The following is a 25,437-nucleotide window of genomic DNA, read 5'->3' as shown; positions in this document are numbered from 1 at the left end:
TCATCGAGACAATTCTAAAAACCCCAAACACAATTAGGTTGCGTTGTTTTATCACAGAGTTCCTATGACCACCTCCTGTCTCCATCATCAGATCAGCTCGATGGTACCATAATATTGCATTGTCACCCGACTTACATATGTATGCAAATTTTCGGCTTCATTGAATGTCGGGAAGTGGGTCAAATTTAACTTGCAAAATTTGACCCGTACAAACATAGGTACACTGCAAGTTAATAAAAAGCTTGTAAAATTATTTAGAAAGTAGCATTCCCTACATATTTAAAAAAAGTTCTAATATTACCAGTAATATAGACAACATGCGAAATGTATGGTTATGGTTCTACAGCCAGAGATTTCAAACAGTGAAAAGCTTAAAAAAGCTCAACACTAAAATGGAATCCCTGTTTGATAGGTATCTTGTTTCTGTGTAAGGTATAAACACACTTAAATACACTGTGATACACTAATCTAAAAAGCTATACAGACCCTCAAGCAGAAAGCAGGTAAAAATTCCTTTTTAGGATTCCGTACCCAAAGGGTAAAAACGGGACCCTATTACTAAGACTCTGCTCTCCGTCTGTCACCAGGCTGTATCTCATGAACCGTGATAGCTAGACAGTTGAAATGTTCACAGATGATGTATTTCTGTTGCCGCCACAACAAATACTAAAAAGTACGGAACCCTCGGTGGGCGAGTCCGACTCGCACTTGTCCGGTTTTTTTATATAACAGTTGTTCAAGACAAAAAAGGCTACAGGCGATGATCGCGATCAAACAGAGCCAGAACAGACATGTTATTGTACCTACTAAAAAAATTCTAAGTCTTTTTTGCACCCCCTTTGCTTTAGGCCAACCCATTTTGCTATTTGTGTGTTAGAAAAATACAAGCTAAGTAAAGTTTTATGAATAAATTGGTAAACAATGTATTTTTGGGTTTGTTGCTTGTATTTTAATAATCCTATTCATAATCTACGCGCGTAATCTGGGTCATCATTGTTCACATTGCCACTGCATGATGCTTGCAAGAGTGGAAGCTTGGTTCATGGATACATAACATTTTCTGTTGTTCACGTTATTGACCAAGAATTAGTGAAGATCTCCATTTTAGCTTGGCAATAATACTCTTTGTTTCAGATTAGCGAAAATGCTTTCATATGTCCAAATGTTCTCCTCTACAGGTCCCAATTCTCAACCAATTTTCTTGAAATGTTGTGAGAAGGTTCAATAATTAAATATAATATTGTTCGTTGATTCAGCCTTACATTTGTTCAGTTTTAAGTCCGCAGCAAGCTCAGCTAAATTTCACCTTCCCATACAAACAATGTTTTGTTCTCATTTTAAAACTATGTGTTGGATTGTAATGAAACTTTGCACATACAATGACATGAGGTGTATCTATGACTGTAATTAGTTTATATAGCTCCAGCTGATAAAACAAATAAAAGAGCTAAAACAAGATTTATATGAAAGAGTTAAATTTGCTGTATTTTTTTATCTATGGTATCTGAAGCTATATAAACTAAATTACAGGCATAGATATACCTTATCCTATTGTAAGTACAAAGTTTCAAAGCAGTCTAGCTAGTCATTTTAAAATGAAAATGAAACTACGTTTGTATGGAGAACCGAGCTTGCTGGGGACTCTTAAACTATGATCACAAGGTCTACAGCTCACAAAGCCACTAGTACAGGGGTCACCATTTAGTTTCTTCAGGGGTCCGGTTCTCTAAATAAGATGACCATTGCGGTCCGTGTTCCTCCTTAAGTTTTATAAATAAGCATACAAAATAAAATAGATGGCAGTCCGGATGTGGACCACGGTCCGCCATTTGGTGACCCCTGGGTGAGTCAAAGATAATTAAGGGGCATTAAAGCAATGATCCTGGTTTAACATTGTTGGACATAAAAGTAAAACAATGTAATGACAATGGCTATTATCAAAGAACACAATGGTTGTTTATAAATTTATGAGGCACAATGTAGGTAGTCAAGAAATGTCAAACTAATGTAGCAAAAAATTTCAAAAGACTGGACTAAGAATGAAAAGATTCAATAGGTCCTCAAGTATTGCTTGTATATTTTGTATAAAAACTAACATTATTTTGCCAAACAAGTGTTTAAAATACACGTAATCTATACGTAAACACATAAAATACCATGAAAACAAGGAAAACCTTCACTGTTTCAATTGTTATAAGCATAACTAGAAAACATTTAAAACAGTCTACCCGACGCCAGTCGCCAATTTCATACTCAATTCCATGCTATTAGTAGCAATACAACTATCAACCACATTAAAACCTTTATATTATAGGCGTAAATTAACCAGAAGTTATGTTAAGTTCTAACTGAACGAGGGCGTGAGTCATTCGGAGCGCCGTTGTTCGAGCTACGCACTATTCAACAACAATAAATAATGGTCGCAAATGTTATAATTACAATCACACGGAAGACAATTACAATCATACAGCCACCTACGGCACAAAGTGTATCCCTGACACCTGTAACTTGGACCAATCTAAAAGGTTTAGCCCGTTATAAATCAAACAACAAAGAGCTAGTGAGTAGTAACTGAGTCCGGCGTGAATTTTTTTGGTTGAATTCAGAGAAAAATGTGAATATAATTTTAATTTTAGATCGTTTCATGACGCTTGGCTGGTGACGTCTATCGCTGGGAGGGCACGACCTTCGCAACTAACAGTGGAATTCACATAAAAAATGCAATGAAATCAGAAATATAATTTGTGAGTTCACTTACCACCACAGCCATACACATTGAATAAAAATTAGACGGATTTAGCCGTGAACAGCCAAGAGAAAACACCACACACGCCAAATACGTGTGCCTTGCACAAAAAAATAGCTGCACTAATTCCAAGTGTTACCAGGACGTAAAAATAGCTAAGAAATCTACTATTTTGTGTTGCCATTAGACATACTAAGATATTCTACCATCATCGTTCTGCCGCAATGTTCCGTAGAGCCAGGCTAAGCTACCTAGTCGGCTCATAAGTTCTGTCATATACATAGTATCAAATAAAATCAAAAGTTTAAGTTTATTCCGTATAATTTGTACAGCGTTTGAAAGCTTATAAACTAGAGAATCTAAATGTATAACATTTATTCAAAATGACCGCCATAATTATCTACACAGGCTTGAAGTCTTCGTGGCCAGTCGTCAATGGATTCACGCACCACTTTCATGTCGATATTGGCCACTGCTACGGAGCAAGAGATTTTTTCAGCGAGTCTAGATTTGCATGAGGTTTTAAGCACACCTTTTCCTCTAAATACTGCCATATTTTATAGTCTAAAGGATTAAGATCTGGGCTAGAGGAGGGCCAATCTTCATGCCGTATAAAGTCGATTTTATTGGAGGCGAGCCAGGCTTGTGTAGACTTTGCCTTATGGGCTGGAGCAGAGTCCTGCTGGAAAACCCAATACTGGTTTAGAAACATCGTATGGGATAGTGGTTTCACAATATTAGTCAACACCGTGTCAAGACACGACCAACGACGTACCAAGGTACACTTTGGCACTAGTTTTTACTCCTTTCTCACAAAAATGCATACTAGTGACGCCCGCATAAGAAACTCCCAGCCAAACCATCACAGATGAAGGGTGATGACCTCTTTGAATACGGGGAATGCTATTAGACGCTTCTTTACTATTGCGAGCGTACACTCTATCATTTTGTTTATTACAGTTTTCTTCTATGTCAAAAATTTTCTCGTCCGAAAACAGTATACAACGGTGCTTATTTTTAGCGTACTTCTTCAATAAAGCTTTAGATCTTTTAAGCCGACCATTGAGAAGATGGCCAGTTTTTCGTTTATAAGCACGAAGTCTCAGGTCTTGATTAAGCACTCTTTTCACCGTGTTTTTGCTCAAACCCATCTGGAGGGCCATAACTTTTTGTTTCCTAGCGGGATTTCTGGCAATGCGTGCCCTAATTGCTTGTACAACCGCTGGAGTCCTAGCTGTACGCGGACGACCGCTTCTTTTCTTGTCATTTAAACTAGAGACCTCACTGTATCTTTCTATGGTACGATACACAAATCTTAGAGAGAATTTTAAATTTTCAAGTAGCTTAAAAATTTTAGTCGGCGAGTGACCACAACGATATAGTGCAATTATTGCGGTACGGCTATCTTTAAGCGTCCACTCCATGTTGAAGAAAACAGAAAATTGCAAAATTATACTACTCAAATATTTAATAAAGATTCGAAATTCAAATGCAAAACGGTTTTTGTTTTAGGAGTTCCAAATTTAAATTTTAAAGGCCAGTGACAGAACTTATGAGCCGACTAGGTATAGTCTGGAAAACACACTTCCACATTTGTTGACTGTTTTATTTATAATAGAAACTTATTTTATAGAAGTTTATTTTATTGACTACGTAATAAGCTAGAATTAGACCAAGCTAAGTTGGCAGCAATTTTGATAGCACAGACTGTGGGACTGTGCAAGTGTTATTCTAAACGTCATTATTTGAAAGATTTCATAGAAGTTTGATGTTTAAAATAACAATCGCACAGTCTGTGCTATCAAAATCGCTGCCAACTTAGTATGGTCTAACTCTATCAATATTACACTTTAAACAACATTGACGAGCAACAAATAAATTAAAATATTATCGAGACGCCTTCGCCATTTAGAAGCTCAACTGGAAATCCTAAATTTGATCTGATCAGTGTCAAAAACGGTCAAGTGATATTTCTTTCACCAGAAACGTCACTTTTGTGACTGATAGGTTATTACAATCAGAATCATGTTTGCAGACTTACAGAATGAGATATAAATTATAAATTATGTATGTAATGTAATGTATGCAGCCCGCCCGCCTTAAACCTATTTGGAAACTAAAATTGGTTTATAGTATTTTTCAAGCTCGATAGGTACGCTGACAGGTGTCATTTAAATGCAATTTTGCGAGTTTTGGCGTTTAGCTTATAAATTATATGGAGATGACACCTGTCACCCTACCCATCGAGTTTTAATTTAATTATTTTTCTACCACTTTTTAAAACATATATGCATAATTTTCTACTATAACTAAATATCATTAATTCATGTGGCAACTCTAAAAATGCCTCATGTCATGGCGGCAAATTTTAGCAAAGTATGCCGCTAGGTAGAATTTTACATATCAAAAATTGTTGGGAAATTTAGTTAAGACATTATACTATATATTTTTTTATACCACGTCGGTGGCAATCAAGCATACGGCCCGCCTGATGGTAAGCAGTTACCGTAGCCTATGGACGCAATGCCACTTTTTCACTCGATTATAGGGTATTTGACAACATTAAAAATATATAGACTTCCGGTTCGATCGCCATCTTGATAGTAGCCTCGTGATTAATTTCTTTGTTTTTTGCTCATTAACATTGTTTAATGTGTAATATCGATAGCTTTATTATACAGTAATCTAATGTGGTAGTGTGCAGTGAATGGAGAATTAATCTCAAAGCGTGTTTAACCACCATTCTGGAGTCAACGGCCGGTAGTCCACGTGCTTCTCGTAAAATCCAGCTATCGGTTTTACGAGACAACTACAACAACCACCGAACAACGTCGTGCTCTAAGAGCATTTGGTATTTCTACCTCTAACCGTGTCTGGCTAGAGCCCTAGAGGCCCATAATTTTATTGTTTACCGTACACTGGCTATGGCCGATGGCCGATATGTTTTAATCAAGAAATATTAATTCGATCCCACGTGGATCCCACTTTAACGTTGGCGAAATCATCGACACTATCGATGGAGCCATACTACCAGAAAAATTGAAGTTGAAAAATATATAACGAATTGCTGTCATCCTGAAAGATAATAAACTAATAAAGTATATTAAGATTTGATTATTCTTACTGTAAATTATGTGTTAGATATAATTAGTAAATTGCTCCACCCTATCCGGGTTCATGTACCATAGTAATGTCCTAGACATAATTCATTGTACATACATGACTGCAATAAACGAATACGAATATATTTCACTATATTTGAATGTAAATTATGTTTATTTTTGGAAAATAAACGAAAGAAAATTTAATATTACAATAGGTATAGGTATACGTAATTTTGCGAAAGGGATCCAGCCATTTAATTTAAACACTTCTTTTTGACAGAAAGTTTCCAAATTTTAGTGAATTGGATCCTTTTCCCTAAATGACATAGGCTTAAATTTCTAGGTTTTACTTTAAAAAAACACGCTCCGTTTGTGGGTGCCGTGGCCCTCGGGTTAGTCTTTTTGTTTACCACATGCCACAGGGGCCCAGTAATGGAGCGCGCGCGATACGAATGTCGGGCTTAGCCCGACCTTTTGCTATGAAGGTTGCTCAGGGGTTCAGTAGTAAAAGCGCGCGCGTTACAAGTTTTTGCTATAAAGATGGCTTAGCGTGTTACGAATGTTGGCCTTCGCTTGATCTGTCGCTGTGAAGGTTGCTCAGGAGGGGTATAGGGGGGTAAGGCATAGGGCCCAGTAAACAACAAAACTTTACAAATTCTATATTATTCGTGACGGTCAATAGGTTGAAATGAAATAAAAAGTACAACATCCAACAAACAAGTTTATTAGCTTTATCGGTTAGAGTCGGCTACATGAACATGTGGTCGTTGAAGCCCCCGGGCGGCGGCAGGTGGTCGGCGTCGGGCGGCGGGCGGCGGCCGGGCGCGGGCGGGGGGCCGAGCGGGGGGCCGAACGGGTCGAAGCGGGCGCCTGGAGGGACTGCACCTCTGGAATAAAAAAAAATGTGGATAAATGCGTAAAAATATTGATATTATGATGTAAGTTACATCAGTAATCCACCAGGCACACCAAATCCCTTCTCAAGATCTCGTCGAGGTCCCAACGTGTTGAACAGCATACAAACACCTGCAGCAAAGGGATCTATATCTGAGCAAAATGTAATCCATCAGGCATACCAAGTCCCGGGTTGTTAAGGTTTCGCTGGGTCTTAACAGGTTTTTCAACACACTTGCTCAAAACGACGTTTTTATTCCACCGATATTTGGCTCATAATCCTAGATATTAAACACGCGTGCTCTTTCAGTGTATTATTCCACTCGTGCTTTTTAATTATATTATCCGACTGAGTTAAGAAGCTAACTGAATGCTAATAATATGCATGGAGAGGGAGCCTTCTTTAATTGGTCGGTCTATCGGCCGGGGCGAGGGCAGGCCGGCAGTACGAGTATGACAGATGAAACACACAATACTGTTTTAACTATTAAAATTTGATTAATATGAGTTTCTTTTTTTCTCGCAAGTGTGTTGAAAAACGTCGTATGAAACTCTCGCTCGCTTACAGCTCGCGCGCACAATATCGCCTCGTGTGTAATGACCAACTTAGCACACTTGTATCATAATGTACTATTACAGCATACCACCGCCGGGAGCGATGGGGTCTAATACTGAACCAGTTGATATAAGTTACCTCGGCAAGCCTCCAGGTACGCCAAGGCCAGGATTCTCAAGGTCCCGTCGAGGTCCGAATGGGTTGAACAGCATACCACCACCGCCTGGGGCGAAGGGGTCTAAATCTGAGCGGCCAATGTTTGGTAGAGGTGCTGTCGGAGGCTCCCTGAATGAAATAACGAAAAGATTTAGTTCTAGTCTGTCTAAACTTTGCACTGATTTGAATTGAACAACTTTGTTCTCTCACTTGAGACATCATTATAATTTATAAATGTCATATTGATGACATTGCAACACACTGTCGTTGCAAATGCTATGCAGTTAAGCTCGATCCAACTCTAGGAGTCACAAGGAGAAACAAAGCTACAGGGTGTCTTAGGAATTATTTGACACCACACCATTGATTTATTTAGCCTAGTCATCATCATTACCATCCTGTCCCGGCCGGTTTCGGCCTCGGCGACTGAGTTTGTTCTGGCTAGTGAGAGAGCGATCGTGGCTGACGTAGCCTATTTTTGCAGTGAATGTACGGCCACACTCACCGCAGGTCAGCACCCCTCGGACAAAATTGTAGTTTATGACCGCATGTGGTCGGGCCTTTAACTCGTCACGCTTCGCGTCGAGTTCGATTCGACTCTGCTCTTCAAAAGCTTGCACTTTTGTACTCACTGTATGCCTCCACTTCGGATCTTGTGCCGAAGTCTCGCAGTGCGATGGTTCAAAGTCACATCTCCGCATGTGACGGCACATCTTTGTAGCCCAAAAGTTGGCTGCCCTGTTCCACTTGCCACTTTGCAACTCTAAGTAGAAGTTGCGCTTAGCAACTTATGGAATGTTATATATTAATCTTTCTGCACTTCGTCTCTCCAGCGGTACCTGTGGCGTCCAGACGGTCTTCGGCCACTTGGTACTCCAGAGTACGCCCTCCAGACTGCGCGATCTTCCCCCATCCGGACTACGTGCCCGAGTCATCGGAGCCTCAGCGAACTCGGCGCCGTCGACTGGACAGAAACGGCTTTGGACAGAGTAGCATGGTGGTCTTTGGTGTCGGAGGCCAAGATCCACTTCGGGTCGTCGCGTCACAGCAGTAAGTAAGTAAGTATATATTAATCTGTCTTAAAATATTATATTAATAGGTAAATACCACAAATCCCGGGTATCAGGGTGCGGGCCTGATGGGTGTGGCCTTGAAGGCACTCTCAGTGGATCATCAGGAAGCCTTCTATTTGGTTCATCTGTAATAAAAATATTCTTAAAACGTATTTGTTAAATAAAAATGCATAATAAGATTTCTTATCTTCTTTTTTCAATAATTACCTTGTTTCTTTCCATAACTTAGTGTTAAACTTTACTGATATTACTTCCAATTTTTATCTAAATCATCTTATATAATCTGGCGTTGACACCATTACATTTACACCTATGGCAAAGATGAGACTTTGTTTACTGACAATTTATTGTAAAATTAAATCAATTATTTTTGATTGTTCATTTGCAGCCACAAATACGTGGCGTTATTAATTATGCTACTTTCATTAGACTCTACTGTTTTTTTTTAATTTATTAACTTAAATTAAAGTATTAAAACCTAAAGTGAAAAACAATCACCTTTACTATTTATGCTACTCTTGAAATACTTCGGAAACACTAGTAAGCTAATATTTGGTCTTATGATATTCCCTGGCTTGGTTTAAAAATAAAACTCTACTAAATAAAACAGTAGCCTAGCATTCCCCAAAAGACAAGGGTAGTATTTGTGATACTTTGACTGAATGCTCCCAAAAAAATAAAGCTATAGTTTGTCAAAGGACTGTCTTATTTCAAACATCTTCTTTTTCTTCGTTGTTCCCTCATGACTGAAAATCGTGACCAACAACTATATCCCTCCATTTAACGCGATCAAGGCCTACACAGGATCTACGAGATTTAGGCATTTCAAACATAAACAGAGAGAGAGAGAATCATACTATCTTTGTCTTACACTAGTACTAGCACCCTTTTTTTGTTCTTATTTACTGACAATTTGGTTTGACCAACTATAATTTCGTGGGCCATACTTACTTCTGGTCGAAGTTTGCGTTTCAGCAGTAGTAGTAGGCCTATCTGTGATAGTATCAATGAGATCCCGCTTCACATTGTACATGAGGTCCTTGTAGCCCGGCAACATCTGGGCTATTGAGCCGCTAGTTTCTTTTACGGTGTCATCTATCTTCAGGGCAAGGTTGGATACTGCTAAGTCTTCGGATCTCTGGAATTGTTAAGAATGTGTAATGTAACATCATAAGGCATAAGTCACACAAATCTCTGTTTTGACATTTTGCTGGGACATCAGTTAGCCGCAACCACGACCAGTGAAACCTGTGTCGAAACGTTGGTAAATAAAGGTAACAAAATAAATTCGCGATATACCCGATTGTAAATGTGATTTAATATCATGAGGCTGTCTGAAAATAGATTAAATATATTCTGAACCCAGATTAATATATTTTATAGGATATAAGATGCTTTGGTACTTTGAGGCCTACAGAATTGCCAAAATAAAGGTAAACCACTAGAACTCATAATCTTCTAGGTTGTAATTACCAATACTTTATAATTGAACTCAATTTACATATCCCAGATACTGAAATAAATTATTCAATCTGTCTGGTTTTATACTATAACGACAAACAGATGGATTGGGCAGATCAGGTAGTATTCAGCCGATCAAACTGTTATTTTAGTTTCTAAGATATAAATACAGAGCTTAATGTTGTTGAAACTTGCTTTTCAGCACAATTACGATAGTAGGTTGGACTAAAGCAAAGGGGGTGCCGACAGAAAAATTTTCATCGGAGTGATGTTATTATGACACCTATTTTTTATTGTTATCGTAGAGAATATGCTAAAACAAGCATGTTTTGTAGGAAAAACTTCTCTAAAATCAAAAATGGCCGAGATATTTGACCCACAAGTTGAAACCACTACTTGACAAATTAAAATCAATCATTTGGAACAGTAAATTTAAGAAACAGAGACAAGATAGGTGCGACGACGAGCGAAGCGAGGAGTGTGTTAGATTGACCGCGATGATCGCGATCAAACAGACAGATCAGACATGTTATTGTACCTACTAAAAAAATCTAAGTCTTTTTTTGCACCCCCTTTGCTTTAGGCCAACCCGATAGTACATTACCATTAAATTGACAATGAGAGTGCCATCAGTGTTCAATCCATGTAGAATGTACAATTTGCCCTCCAAAACATATCTCAAAGTATAGTTGTCCTTATCATTCCAGCCCGTTGGCAGCACCTCGCTCTTGTCCTCATCTCCTGACAGGGTTCTCTGTAAATTTAATACGTATTTACCAGCATGGATAAAATGCGATGTGTGTTCTGTAGTAGTTAAAAGTTTATACAAGGTTTCTACCTCGTCGCCTATTCCAATGGTGCGCAATCCTCTTTTTGTCAAATTCCAATGTATGAAAGCAATAAGCACATCAGACTTCCGTTTTATATCTTTCTCAACAGTTTTAAAAGTTAAATCCCAGCCGAATAGCGGATCTGCTGCCATTTTGATTGCCTTTGGAAAAACTTTACCTAATTTGTTTGGACCTGTAACAAACTTTATGATTACACTCAAAGCAGTCACAAATGAACATACAAGTGGTTTTCTTTTGCGATAAATTTATAACTACCAAAACAAGCACCGGGTTTGAGTTAAGTCGTAAATAAAGTGTTTTGCGAAAATAGATTCGTAATTATTATGACATTTAAAATGTCAAACTTCAGCTGTCAGTTTTAAAAGTGTTGCAATTTGAAAATCATGCGCAAATCAATTATTCCTATTTACTTTAATTCAGAGTTTCATGAAGCAGAACATTGAAGAAAAATAATGTTTCTTATGATAATTGTAAAGTTTCTTATTATTGAAGCAACAATACAATAAATATTAAAGAAAAGTCTGCATTTTAGAAGTTCTTGAAGATTTTACATGACAACCCTATACTAGTGATGTCTTACTCTCATAATATTTTACGATTCACATTTTAAGAGCAGCACAAGCTCGGCCGAATTTCGCCTTCCCATACAAACAGTTTCGTTCTCATTTTCAAACTACGTGTTGGATTGTAATGAAACTTTGCCTGTAATTAGTTTATATAGCTCCAGCTTGTAAAACGAACGAAATAAAGCAAAAACAGTTTTTGTATGAAAATTTAATTTTGCTGTTTTTTAGGTATGGTATCTAAAGCTACAAAAACTAATTAAAAGCAAAGCACCTTATCCTATTCTAATTACAAAGTTTCAAAACAATCTAGCTAGTCGTTTTAAAATGTGACGTAACTACTTTTGTATGAGAAACGATCAAGTCTATACGTGTCATATTTGACATATTTCTGATATGTTTCCAAATACAACGCCAAAGTGAGTTGTGATTATGATAAACATTGAATGTAGAATAATCATTTGGAAAACGTTAATTTAACTTTGATTTGATTTGATTTGGGTGTGCTTTATCTTTTCTTTATGTTTGTTTATCATACCTGCTAAAAAAATATTATTGGAAAGAGAGGCAAAAAGCGATTACAAAACTTTTAATTACGATACGACATCCTGACGTTTAATCTACCAAGTGAATGGTGGGCTTTATTACCGGTTTACCGGTTTGCTAAACCGTGTCAAATCACTATTTCCATGTAAAAACAACATGGCGGACGGGCAGTGTCAGTTTGGGAACGTCGTGATCGTAACGTAAAATAATGGATTTTGTTGTTTTAGAATATGGGTGAATATGTGCAATAAATTATTATACTTTCATGTGCTAAGTGTTGTGTTTTGATTGTATTCGTGTAAATTAAGTGAAACAATGGCCTCGGATAAGATAAAAGTAGCAGTTCGGGTACGACCCTTTAACAGGCGAGGTAAGGAGGTTTCAATTGCTAATAAATATTTTGCTATCTCGCAGGTGACTAACTGTATACACTACATTATCTTTTAATATCGCTCCTTTTACCTCTTTGATAAAAACGTCACTTGTTAAACGTTGTAGCTAAAAGTTAAAAAAATCAACTATTGGTGAAATTACTACGTTTTACCTTGAATTTAGTACATTTTAATATTGAATCACTTTGTTCTTGGTTTATATTTCTTGTCTAACGTTATCTTTGATTTACGTGCTTCATTTTGAATGCATGTAGCCTTTTATTTGATTCAGTATGATGTAGTTTTATTTAACAACACAGTCTTTGTTTATGAATCATTGTTGTTATTTATTTTTAAATTGTTTTACATCTTTCAATTCTATCTAGTTTTTTTTTTAAATTATTTTATAGCTGCCAGTACCCTTACACCTTATGTCAAGAAATAAAGGAACGAAACTTTTTAGTTAACTTTACTAGTGTAGTGCATTTTTTGTAGGTGTATATTTTTTGTTCTAAAAAACCTACTTGTTAGTAAAAAATCATCATTGCAAGGCTATTTATTTTAAGAAAATCAAATGATTATTTATCAATTTGATTTCTGTGTAACATGTGATTTTATACATAAAAAACATCTTATTTACCAAAATTTCAAATATTAGCGGAGAATGTTGAAAAATTTTAACAGTGTAATAAAATATTGTTGTCATCATTGGAAGAATTTTAGCAGGTCAGTTTATGGTTTTGTTATAAGGAGTTAAATTTATCTTAGAACCAAAGGAGTGATAGCACAATGTATGTATGTTGGTAGTAACAAAAAATTGTGACCTGTAATACCTTATTACCTATAAATTATGTCTATGTCTATGCAGCATGAAGTAGCATTGTGTCATGTGTGGTATCAATTCCAAATACAATTGATGTTAATGATAACTACAATCAGTTACTTATGTTATCAGCACCATTTATGATGTACATGCATATGTAAATAATTAGATTCAAATATGTAAATAATTAGGTTCAGTTAATTTCATTTACTCTAATGTTTAAAGCTATGGTATTGCTAATTTTGTATAGCAAAAACTGCCAGTACTTGTACTATTTATGTATATAATCTGGGGGCATGGTCGTGCCCCCGCCAAGATGAGACAAAGGGCAAAAGGCTATGCCTATCTTTTCTGGGCACGTTTCGTCGTATTTTCGAACCCTCGTACATTTGGTAAGGTTTACAATTACCTTTTGAGACAACAATGTGTTAATCAGTTCAAGTCTGTAAACATTTCAACATGGCAGATACCATTCACATTTATACCTACATTATTCTGTAATATGACTCATATGTTGCCATATCACCCACCACCAGAAAAAGCACATCAAACATTTATTCAGCAAATAGGCCACAGGGGCACTTTTACATGTCAATTTTTACAAACAATAAAATTAACCCAAAATTACAAAAAAAAAACAATTACATAAATATAAATGTCAAATTACACAAAAAAAGCTAATAAAGAAATATACAAACAACAGAAGTACTAACATTGTTTAGAGATGTAAAAGTCTCTAGGTGTCAGAGATAAAATGTATATAATAATAAAAAAGATCATCAAATTATCCAGAGATGTAAAGGGTCTCCAAGACTTGAATTGTTATATAATTAATAAAAAGACAAGATATTAAATCAGACAAACAGACAAGAACCTGAAGTGCCTCACGTTAATGCCACTCAAAAGTAAAGTTACATAGGTAAAATGAAGCCTGTGTAAACTTAAACAAACCGGTCTCCACAAACAGCACCCGTTCACGAGTATGACGCGTATCTCAGCCATCGAGATGGTCTGATGCTGTGAAAAACGGTTGGTGGCAACATGGAGTACGTGACCCATATGGCTAATGACCGCACACTATGGAGACGGAGCATACATGGTCGCGATCCTCGGCAATGAGGGGCCGAGGAAGAAGATGTTGCCATAACATACAAGACATTTGCAATTTTGCACCTGCACATAAAACTGTATTTAAAAAGAAGCTAAACAGGTTTCCTGTGTTTTAAATGTCATGACCTTGGTTAAGTCAGCGTCAACTTGCAGATATTATTACACTTTCTAAGGCTGTTATTCTAGAATTTAGAGCCGTAAAAAGGCATGACACATATTCAGGTAGATATACTAGTAAAAATATCTTTGTTTATTTAATGGTTTCCTTAAAAAAACTAAAATAGCAAGAACAATGTGTGTTTAAATAATGAACAACTAATTTTAGAAGAATAGTTAAAGCAAATGTTAAATACATAACTACAGGCCTACAGCATATTTAGGATCCAGCAAACTGGTCAAGAATTAGGACTGGGAAAATTGGTTGGATGGATCCCCGATTATACTACTATAATGAATAATAAATGACACTGGTTACAGACGTGTGTTCGAAACCCACCTGGGTCTTTTTGGATCTTTCTTTGAAATTAGCTCTCACTTCAAATATTGAGTAACATAATCCAAACTATCCAAAGCCACATTTTCCCTGCCTCAAACTTTTGTTCTACGCGCAACCTCAACTTTCATAAGCTGGCTTCTTTATAGTATTGTGACATGGAGGTAAATCCACATCGTCTAACTAGCTTCTTTATAGTAACCTTGTCACTTGTAGGTAAATCTACGTCTCGGTGCCGCTCTGAAAAGCCGCCATTCGGAGAAACGGCGCATCATTTGCAATGCAGCGTGCACCACGCGCTGAATTGCACACATACATATGTTCGTACATATTTGTGTGTTAAATGTACACGTGCGAGGATGTTGCAGTTTGCACCGTGAATGTAAAGAGAAACACGAGAATTGACGATTTTCTTGTATCGACATTTTTACGATTAAATGTGACATTTATTTTGCCGGATTTCCTCACATTCATACCCATAATCGAAATTACTAACTTTATAGGTCTCCAGGACATAAATTAAAAGTACAACATTATGGGTTGATAGTAAATTGATTGATTGAGATTGATTGAGAGCGCTGATGGCCTAGCGGTAAGAGCGTGCGACTTGCAATCCGGAGGTCGCGGGTTCAAACCCCGGCTCGTACCAATGAGTTTTTCGGAACTTATGTACGAAATATCATTTGATATTTACCAGTCGCTTTTCGGTGAAGGAAAACATCGTGAGGAAACAGGACTAATCCCGACAAGGCCTAGTTTCCCCTCTGGGTTGGACGGTCAGATGGCAGTCGCTTTCGTAAAAACTAGTGCCTACGCCAATTCTTGGGATTAGTTGCCAAGCGGACCCCAGGCTCCCATGGAGCCGTGGCAAAAATGCCGGGACAACGCGAGGAAGATGATGAGTAAATTGACAGATTAAAAGCATACAAATAACTGTCTGCATATCTATGCAAAACACGGCATGCGATACTACTACAGCTGTATATCTGAATCTGAATGTATAATACTATGTGTGATGTCAATATGATTTATACATTATTACCTGTATTTCCCAAACAGTCAAAACTGAACAAATTCTAATAAAGAGCGGTTTCGGCGGTGTCCCCTAAACGATGTCTTCACTGAAATTGTATCGCAATTTTTTATGGCGAAAGTACATTACAAATGTCCGGAAAACAAAACCCAGGATGATATTACGTAAACAAAGCAATTCGCACAATCAGCACTCGTCACGGTAGATAACCGCTGTACGACTGCCCATTGTGGACTTAATGTATTTGTAATAGGGTATATTATTGGTCAGTTCGTTGTGGTACCTTAATAAGATTGCTCCACTTTCGAAGAAGTTTGCGCAATCGTATTGAATTGACGATTGATGTCCGTTGTTTACTTTTACAGCTGTTTAGAGACCCATTATAAGTGTGTATTTCCGTTACACATAGTTTGTATGGAATTCTAGACCAAGTTATATTAGATTATCCTATTGTTGTAACATTAACTGGAAATATTTTTTTTTTTTTTTAATTCACAATGAAATAGTTTGTGAGGGAGGTAACAGTTTGGCCGTGAATCGTAATGTTTTCAGAATGTCATTATCGCTGTTGGTCACTCATCGCCATTTATTTACAGTGCCTACTAGTTTTTTTAGTCTTCATTGTAGGCCGAGCACAAATTACAAATACAAACAATATCTCGCGGCGAGATACTGTCGCGTCATTTTGTATCATTAGCAGAAACACGTCCACTGCTAAACAAAGACCCCAAGAATATTCGATGCTTCTATCCAACTGTTTTCTGTGGTCTTGATCAGATCTACAAGTCCAGAGATAAGCCCTAATTTAAAAAACAGTTGCTCAAATGCATCATCGTATGATCATTATTGTCTTTCACAGTTTGGCCCTGATTTAAAGTTCTGAGAACGTGACATGACACTGTCAGCGTTTTTTACACGGTCCGGTTGCATCAATGGCAATCAACGTAAATATACTTCTCATGAAATAAACTACATATAGCAAATACAATTTCGATTAAGTACAGGGCTTGGTGCAACCGACGAATTTATAATTAGCTTTAAATTAGCATTGAATTGAAATGACTCATTGATGAATATAAAACATTTATAACTACGCCAATGTATTTAAAATCCACTACCCCACAGTATAATGCCATATTCGAAAAATATTCTAAAACAATCATAATACCGGAAGGTAGATGGCGGGACGACTTGAACGCGTTCTACCCAAAATGGGTGGGAAAATACCAACGACAGGGCCGATTGGAGAAAACGAGCGGAGGTATTTGCCCAGAAGTGGGACACTATGTTAGGTTAGGCCGATAAAAATAAACATAATACCACGTCGCCTTATCACCTTTTCGAATTAACCTTAAATGACCAATGAAAATTAAATACCAGTATTACGAGTTGGCATTTACTCTGAAATAGTAATTTTATCTTGGTGTCCGCCAACAAAATTGCCCTGTTACATATTTATAGGCTTTCAGCGACCTTAACACTCAACCTTGAACTATAAAAATAGAGCCTCCATCTTGTTGTACACGTAACAAACAAGACGTTACGTGTTGATAAAATAATGTTTGAGAAATAAAAGAAACTAGATATTATTGAAATTATTTTAAACGGGTTCTCACGTATTATTAAGTTGAATAAACGCTCAACATGTTTCGATCCAAAGGCGGTGCAGTGCTCCTAGTCAAAAAAACAGTATCTGTGATGACTGAAAAAACAAATCCCGTTGACCGTGCTTTACTTATAAACAAACTCATCACAAAAGTGTTCGTTTGGCTCTTGACCCGCTAACAGCTTATTTTGCCTAGAAACAACGCCGTCTAGTACCGTTTACATAGTCTGGCATCAAACACGGCCACAACCGGCTTCAAGTAGGTATCGGCTGACTCACCGTCTGTGTTGCATCTAGTATTGCAAACACGCCACGGTTGCTTTAAAGGCTTTGTGATGAATGGAAATTCAGGAAATAATGCGAACATGCTACAGGAAGTACGGCGAACATGCTTTGAAAGGCTTTATGATGAATGAAAAAAAGAAAAGATTTTTTTTGACTTATCTGCGCAATAAATTGATTATGCGGGTACGTCATTTTAATATATCGATAAGTATTAAATTAGTCTTTGTCCATCTCTGACGCAGTTAACTTACCTTTCGATGATCTTATTATGATGTTGTACCTAATACAGTCGGCATCAAAAAGATAGTGACAGCCAAAGTGTCAAAATATACCGCGCGCGCCATACGTTCAATTTATAAAATGAATGTTAGAGATTCGCTCAGAAATAAGTTCAAAGATATTAATATACTAACTGTATACTGCCAATACATTTACGCAAATATTGTGTATGTTCATAAACATATCCATAATTTTAAGAGAAATTGTGACGTACATAATATTAACACAAGAAACAAGGACAAGTTAGCAGTGCCAGCCACACGGCTGCAAAAAATTAAAAATTCCTTTGAAGGTAATTGTGTACGGTTTTACAATAAACTGCCAAGTAGTATAACTAAGCTTCCAATGAATAGATTTAAGACATACATTAAAAGTAAATTAATTTGTAAAGCTTATTATAGTACCAAAGATTACATTAATGACAAAACTGCCTGGGACTGAATGATATTTATGTTTGTTTTATTTCTTGTGCTGACATTTTATTCAATTTTTTGTATGTAATTTTGATACTGATTTTCTATTAATTTATTAATTGTTACCAATTGTCTGACATTTTATTCCCTTCTTGTATGTAAATTCTCTATTAATTTATTAATTGTAACCAATTGTATTTGTTCAAAATTTTATTTTATTCAGTGAATGTTTGTTATATTTTATTTTCTCTTGATTATGACTGTATGACTTGTCAAAAGTGCTTATTTTTAAGCCTACTTGAAATAAATAATTTTTGAGTTTGTTTTTTTTAGTTTTATCGCGACACGCTTCCTACGGTAATGCAATACTTGCAATTTATTAGACCAGGTACGTGAGCCACCTAAGGGCGCACCAGAGAGTGGATCAGCTATACACTCTAATAACCCGAATTAAAAATTGCCTACTCCAGAGCACACAGTCGCTGTGGCCGAAATCGGTCGGGAGAGCATCAATGCAGTTCTGTTGCAATACTTGCAATTTATTAGATCACTTTAGATTTTTTAAAATTAGAAGGCAAACGAACAGACGATTCGTCTGATGGTAAGCAATTACACCCCCAACACCAGAGGGATTGGAGTTGCGTCGCCAACCTTTAAGATGGGAGTACGCTCCGTTCTTGAAGGTTTGTTTGTCACTATCTCATGCCGATTGTACAGTCGCCATCAGATATATCAGAGCGGCCAAGGTGCTCAAAAATATCTGAACACGCACTCTAACGCCTTGACAATAGAGGCGTGTTCAGATATTTGTGAGAGCCTCGGCCGCTCAGATATATCTGATGGCGACTGTACCACTGTGTATAGGCAGCAAGATAATTAAAATTAATAATACATACATATAATAGACGTCACGAATATTGGCGCCTTTTCTCGATACCGACGCACTTACACAATCATTGTTTCTGAAATGTGTCATTAAATATCGCTGATAACATATTTTTCATTGAATTGAACTCTAACGAAATGATTCATAATTCAGAGTGACTTAATGTGTAGCTGTGTTTAGGGTACACTTTGACATTCTAGAAACAGCTACACACAGATACACGACGCGGAGATTCGTCGCTATACTTACTCAACCTCATATCTGCAACAATCATTTGATGGTAATGTAGCTTTTCTTTCATTCGGAATACGGGTGTTTTTGTCATCAAGTGAGTGTTGCAGATACGAGGTTGAGTAAATATAGCGGCGATATGAAATTACGAACATTGTGCTTGTCAATCAGCGGCGTTCCCGTTTCATTGGCATTCGGAAGGCGCATTCAGTTTGTATTCTGTACTCGGAATATGAATTTGAAGTACGTGCCTGCTCTACTAGACTTACAAGCGACATTCGTAGTGCTGTGATTTTGATATAGTTTGCGTGACTTTAAGGTCATCATAAAATTCACGTCGCTCTTGCAATGTATTCACGCTCTCATTTTAATGTAACATCGATTAGAGGAGAGCACGGCTAGACTAGGCATTTGTTGGATTCCAAAAGACCTGATCACATACCTCAAACCAGATTTGAGGACAAAGACGGCAGGCCCAGAGTCTGGACAGACCCTATAGCGTAGAAGAAGAGGAGAAAAATAGAAAAGACGATGGCAACAACAATGGTTATTTTAATAATAATACTACATATGTGGTATTTTCTATAAAAAGGGACCTTATTGTCGATGGCGCTTACGCCGCAAAGCGTCGCGCGGCATTGTGTTTATATCGGAGCATCGTTTATAATGACTCTGGGCCTGCCGTCTTTGTCCTCAAATCTGGTTTGAGGTATGTGATCAGGTCTTTTGGAACGAGACCTGGCCACGCGTTTGCTCCACCTCCCAACTCTACCTACGTGCTTTTTACTCTACTACTACAACTACAGAATTCTGAAAATTTTAAATCATTCGAGCTTAGATTTCTATCATCATTCGCTTGCCCTTGTCCCATTCACTTGGGGTCGGCGCAGCATGTCTTTTTCTTCCATACATCTCTGTCACCCGTCATCTCATCATTCACTTGCGTTAGTTTCATATCATCTTTCACACAGTCCATCCACCTTTTCCTTTTTTCTCTTTTTTAGATTTCTATCTAAGCTCGAAAAGCCTAAGGCTGCGTTTCCACCAGATGCGATGCGTAGCGAGGGATGTGTTTATAAATTTGCTTATCCTCGCTCAGCGCAGCCCTTTCTATTAGCACAGAATAACGAATAACTATTAGTTCTTAATAAACACATCGTCTAGTAGAAAATCAGCCTAAATGGCTCCATTGACTTAATTGTGTGTTATCAGTGCCAAACTTGCTTAGATTAGACTTGTTAATGTCTATGAGTTGGAACGTTAGATAACATTATTAATTAGCATTAACACTCTGAAACTTGATTAGATAGACGCAAATACACACATGTAAAGATTTAGCAAAACATAATTTATAAGATAAAGTCTATCTTGTGTGACTGGAGTTTTTTGTGAGAAAAAAGATCACACCGGTAGAGCCTAAGAAAAGTTTTTATTATTATTTTGCTCAATGGGACCATCATTGCCCTGTTCCTGTGACCCTGCCTGTGAAGCCGATGGTCCTGGGTTCGAATCCCGGTAAGGGCATTTATATGTGTGATGCGCACAGATATTTGTTCCTGAGTCATGGGTGTTTTCTATGTATTTAAGTATTTATATATTATAGGTATATATATCGTTGTCTAAGTACCCATAACACAAGCCTCCTTGGGCTTACCGTGGGACTTAGTCAGTCTGTGTAAGAATCTCCTATAATATTTATTTATTGCCACGTCGGCACTTGGCACACTTGTGCCATGTGTTTATTTTTACTTTAAAAAACCGGCCAAGTGCGAGTCGGACTCGCGCACTGAGGGTTCCGTACTTTTTAGTATTTGTTGTTATAGCGGCAATATAAATACATCATCTGTGAAAATTTCAACTGTCTAGCTATTACGGTTCATAAGATATAGCCTGGTGACAGACAGACGGAAAGCGGAGTTTTAGTAATAGGGTCCTGTTTTTACCCTTTGGGTACGGAACCCTAAAAACAGGATGACTGGGCAGTAAATGGGAACAATTTAAATTTGGTGCAAATTTAATTAAAAATTTGCACCAAATTTAAATTGTTTCCACAGATAATCACCGTTCGTAAATGCAAACCACAGAGTTCACATATCTCGTTATGTGTCAGAAGCGAATTAATTTACTTCACCGTCAGCGCCGACAATGCAATTATTACATGAACGATGTTTGATACGCTTTCATTTCAATCAACATCTCTTAATGCGTCAGATTCACTTATTTAATCAATACAATAATCTGATTCCTTGGTTTTGAAGTATATTTACTGCTCTCAACAATCGAGATAATAATTTATATTAAAAATAAATCCATACTTATAAATCTTATTATAATACTAATAATATTATAAATGCGAAAGTGTGTCTGTCTGTCTGTCTGTTACTTCTTCACGCTTAAACCGCTGAACCGATTAAGTTGAAGTTTGGTATAGAGATAATTTGATTCCCGTGAAGGACATAGGGTAGATTTTATCCCAAGAAAACATCCTTTAAGGAGGTGAAAAGGGGGATGGAAGTTTGTATGGGGAATCGATAAAAAGCAGATTGGATAAAAAATAAGCTCCCCGAATTACTAACTCCACGCAGACGAAGTCGCGGGCAAAAGCTAGTAATATTATAAATGCGAAAGTGTGTCTATCGGTTACCTCTTCACGCTTAAATCGCTGAACCGATTTGGACAAAATTTGATATGGAGATAGTTTGGTTTGGGCCCCGAGAAAGATCATCATCATTCCACACAGTCGAAGTCGCGGGCAGAAGCTAGTTATGAATAAAACCAGAATTTTAGCTTTAATGAAATGTTATAATCGTCTCATAACGACCATTAAAATGTTTTTTCCGACGCTTAGGTTACACTTTACAGTATTGGTCCCATGGTAAAAGTTGTCCATTTATCCATCAATGTTCATAAATACAGGAATAACTTAGATTTCTGCTTCATAGGCTTGATGTTTACTAGGGTAACGGCTTTTTGTTACTGTATATTTTGTACTGTACGCTGCATACAAGGACTGACATTGACACCGTTATCAAAGAGATTATGTCGCCAACTTTTCGAGTCCCCTTACTTTCCGATTTCCGACCCAATTTGCTAGTTAAATAGTCCGTGAAATTATTTAGACATCTAGTCTTCCATGTTTCACTTACATTGATGAATACTTCGTCATATATTTGGGTCATCGTTATTCGACCTATTTCGTCCAGTCTCATACCGTGACCGCAATATTTCGAATTTTAGAAAATACTTTGCCATTGTGATATAAAATGTAAAAACCCGTTGGAAATTTCTATACAATGCAATTACAGTACCGGCGAATAATATATCACCTCATATGAAGTAGGCAGTCTACGTAAAATGGTAGCATATTTTTTTTAAATGAATAACGGAAAAGTGTACTATATACACATGAGAGTACAAACTACAAAATTTGATAGTACATATTCCAAATTTTGAGAACTGGTTGTTTTGACATATGTCCGAATTTTTGCTGCAGTGACTTAATTTATGTCTTAACTGTAATCATGTTTTTGTTCGTTTCCAGAACTCGAACTTGGCACACAATGCGTGGTGGATATGGAACAACAGCAGACGGTGTTGCAGTATCCACAGGCTCACGACAAAGACAGGTAAGGTCAGGGCTCCATACTGTGACGTTGACCAGGGCTAGGCCCTCGCCTAGTATGTTATGAAACTTATGAAGAACTTTTTGATTTGATACCACCGTTTTTACCACCTTTTTTTTTTGACGCAGGGGTAAATGCATTTACGCATCTCACCCCCGGGCTGGGGAAGCCCATTGGGGGGTGGTATGTGGGACTCGCTCCTCCCATAACTTCCTCTGCTAGCCAGAGGAAGAGGAGGAGAATACCCACTAACATCCCCTGCGGCGTTTCCGTCTATGCCGTTGAGGGGGGTGCAATGGGGTCGCGAGCATGTCGACCACGGGGACTTCACACCAGGTTCGGGGAGAGTCAGCAAACGCATAACTAATCCGTTTTTACCACCTCCTCCAAAGCTTTGTTTAAGCTCATCCTCACTTTCTTGACACACCGTGCCAAATTAAGAACAAGCGGGCATCTCGCTCGTTTTTGCCCAGAACGTGCAAGTTGTTGAATGAGCTACCTTCTGAGGTGTTTCCCTAGCGCTATGACATGGGATCCTTCAAGAAGCAGGTATTTAGGGTTCTCAAAGGTTGGCAATGCAAAAGTGGCTCCTCTGAAGTTTCTTATGTCCATGGGCGGCGATGACTGCTTCCCATCAGGCGGCTCGTCTGCTCGTTTGCTTCCTATTACATAAAAAAAATCTTTGATCGGATAATATTTTTCTACAAATGACAGAACCTCTGTAAGACTAGACTAAACTAAGACGGACGAAAAGTAACTCGCGGGCCGAATCTTAAAAACATAAACGAAAGTAAGTCTACTTTAGTTTGTTAACTCTCAGGGTGTGTTTTCACATTCGACTGTAAAAGTGCTTAATCTATTTTCAACGCCCAGTTTTTTGCAACTGATCTGTATTTTTACTTCAACAGCGCTATAGTCATACAAATACGAAAACCTTTAAACTTTTCTATTCACAGTTCTACCGAGTAAGTTGCAAAAACTGCACGTTTACTCGGATACCAGGCCACCGTCCGTCGGGCTTCCGGCTTTCCGGAGCTCCGGACGGACTTGGCCTTTTAGTTTTCTTACTCTGTGCTCGATATCTTTGTACTTTTTATGTCACAAAACGGGACTGGGAAAAACAAGTTTTTCTTCATTTCCGATGCTTCGTCCGCACTGTAAAACCTGGTTGAGCTAAAATATTTCATGCACTAACCTAATTTGAACAAGTAGCATTAGGCTTGCCGTGAGATTCACTAACATTATAATCACTACATAGTATAAAACAAAGTCGCTTCCTGCTGTCTGTGTGTCCCTATGTATACTTAGATCTTTAAAACTACGCAACGGATTTAGATGTGTTTTTTTTAATAGATAGAGTGATTCAAGAGGAAGGTTTATATGTATAATACATCAGCATTGCACCCGTGCGAAGCCGGGGCGGGTCGCTAGTTAAATATATTAAAACGGACCGCTCACGTATTTTATAGTCGAAGACCTCGACATCCATAACAAGGAGCTTCAACGGAAGCCCCATTATTATTATTATTATATTTTCCACGTTGAAGCTCCTCGTTATGGAGCGAAACATGTCGAGCAATCTTGGATTTGAATACGTGAGTGACCTGGGGGCCTAGCCAAGGAGACAATCGAAATTAAACTATCGTGAGACATATTTCAAAATATTTAAAAGCTACTAAAAATAATACTGAGTGATACCGTCGTGATCTAAAGCCTGACCAGTAATATATGATCATTTTCAAGAGGGCGCTGTTATTCTAATGTATATTGTGACAGTTCAGTATAGTATGAAAAAATTAGTTCCAGTGAAATTCCGCAACATGGCGCGTGATCACATATTCCTGCGGGCGCAGCATGGTTCCATTTTTATCGCCTGTCACTATGCCCGTCACTTTCGCACTTACATACTTGTTAGAACGTTTCAGGCATGGTGACAAGCGATAAAAATGCGACCGTGCTGCGCCCGCTGATCAGGCTTATATTTTGAAGATGACAATCTTTTGCAGAAAACGAAACGAAACTAAGCTACTTACGCATTTAGTGTGTCTTTTACTTTAAGTATATCTCTTATCCCTTAACTTAAAACAAAACACTTGCATTACAATCAATTTCGAAACGCATATGCACGTAACATAATGCATTTTTGTGTAACAAAAGTGGCCTTAGCACAATCCTTGCCCTAGTAAAAGCGTGCAACGGAGGAAGACCGCTTGAAGGCTATATGATATTTCCTCGACTGGCATTTGATAAATGCATGTTTAAGTAATTAGTGTAATTACTACGGAAGTGTAGGTTTCTTTCTCTTGTATGGCGTGAATAGTTGGATCAATTCAA

General features: G+C 37.6%; 3 protein-coding genes across 5 annotated transcripts in view; 1 reads left to right on the top strand and 2 right to left on the bottom strand.

Moving 5' to 3' along the window:
• The window catches only part of LOC134755600 (PRL-1 phosphatase), a 51,549-nt gene extending 48,631 nt beyond the window's left edge, over positions 1-2,918 (bottom strand). Inside the window, exon 1 of the mRNA XM_063692080.1 lies at positions 2,759-2,918. The gene's annotated coding sequence lies outside the window, so the exon portion shown is untranslated. The remainder of the gene's footprint in view (positions 1-2,758) is intronic.
• A 3,640-nt stretch (positions 2,919-6,558) lies between these two features.
• On the bottom strand, positions 6,559-12,674 carry LOC134755678 (proteasome inhibitor PI31 subunit). 3 transcript variants are annotated; one of them, XM_063692218.1, is made up of 7 exons: positions 12,495-12,674; positions 10,829-11,013; positions 10,595-10,744; positions 9,481-9,667; positions 8,564-8,654; positions 7,439-7,585; positions 6,559-6,737 (listed from the first exon to the last, which is right to left on the bottom strand). In XM_063692218.1, the coding sequence occupies exons 2-7, from the start codon at positions 10,970-10,972 to the stop codon at positions 6,599-6,601; spliced, it is 858 nt and encodes a 285-aa protein (XP_063548288.1). In that variant the 5' UTR covers positions 10,973-11,013; positions 12,495-12,674; the 3' UTR covers positions 6,559-6,598. The 3 variants fall into 3 exon arrangements, with proteins under 3 accessions (XP_063548288.1, XP_063548289.1, XP_063548290.1); XM_063692219.1 differs by lacking the exon at positions 12,495-12,674 and adding an exon at positions 11,097-11,196; XM_063692220.1 differs by lacking the exon at positions 12,495-12,674 and adding an exon at positions 11,097-11,157 and having other exon boundaries at positions 10,829-11,023.
• The window catches only part of LOC134755693 (kinesin-like protein KIF13B), a 247,587-nt gene continuing 234,255 nt past the window's right edge, over positions 12,106-25,437 (top strand). Inside the window, exons 1-2 of the mRNA XM_063692240.1 lie at positions 12,106-12,320; positions 23,022-23,106. Coding sequence (XP_063548310.1) covers positions 12,266-12,320; positions 23,022-23,106 — 140 coding nt within the window. The 5' untranslated portion in view covers positions 12,106-12,265. The remainder of the gene's footprint in view (positions 12,321-23,021; positions 23,107-25,437) is intronic.

Source organism: Cydia strobilella, chromosome 3 (genome assembly GCF_947568885.1).
Source record: "Cydia strobilella chromosome 3, ilCydStro3.1, whole genome shotgun sequence".
Taxonomy (NCBI): domain Eukaryota; kingdom Metazoa; phylum Arthropoda; class Insecta; order Lepidoptera; family Tortricidae; genus Cydia; species Cydia strobilella.
This window is presented reverse-complemented; position numbering and strand designations above follow the sequence as displayed.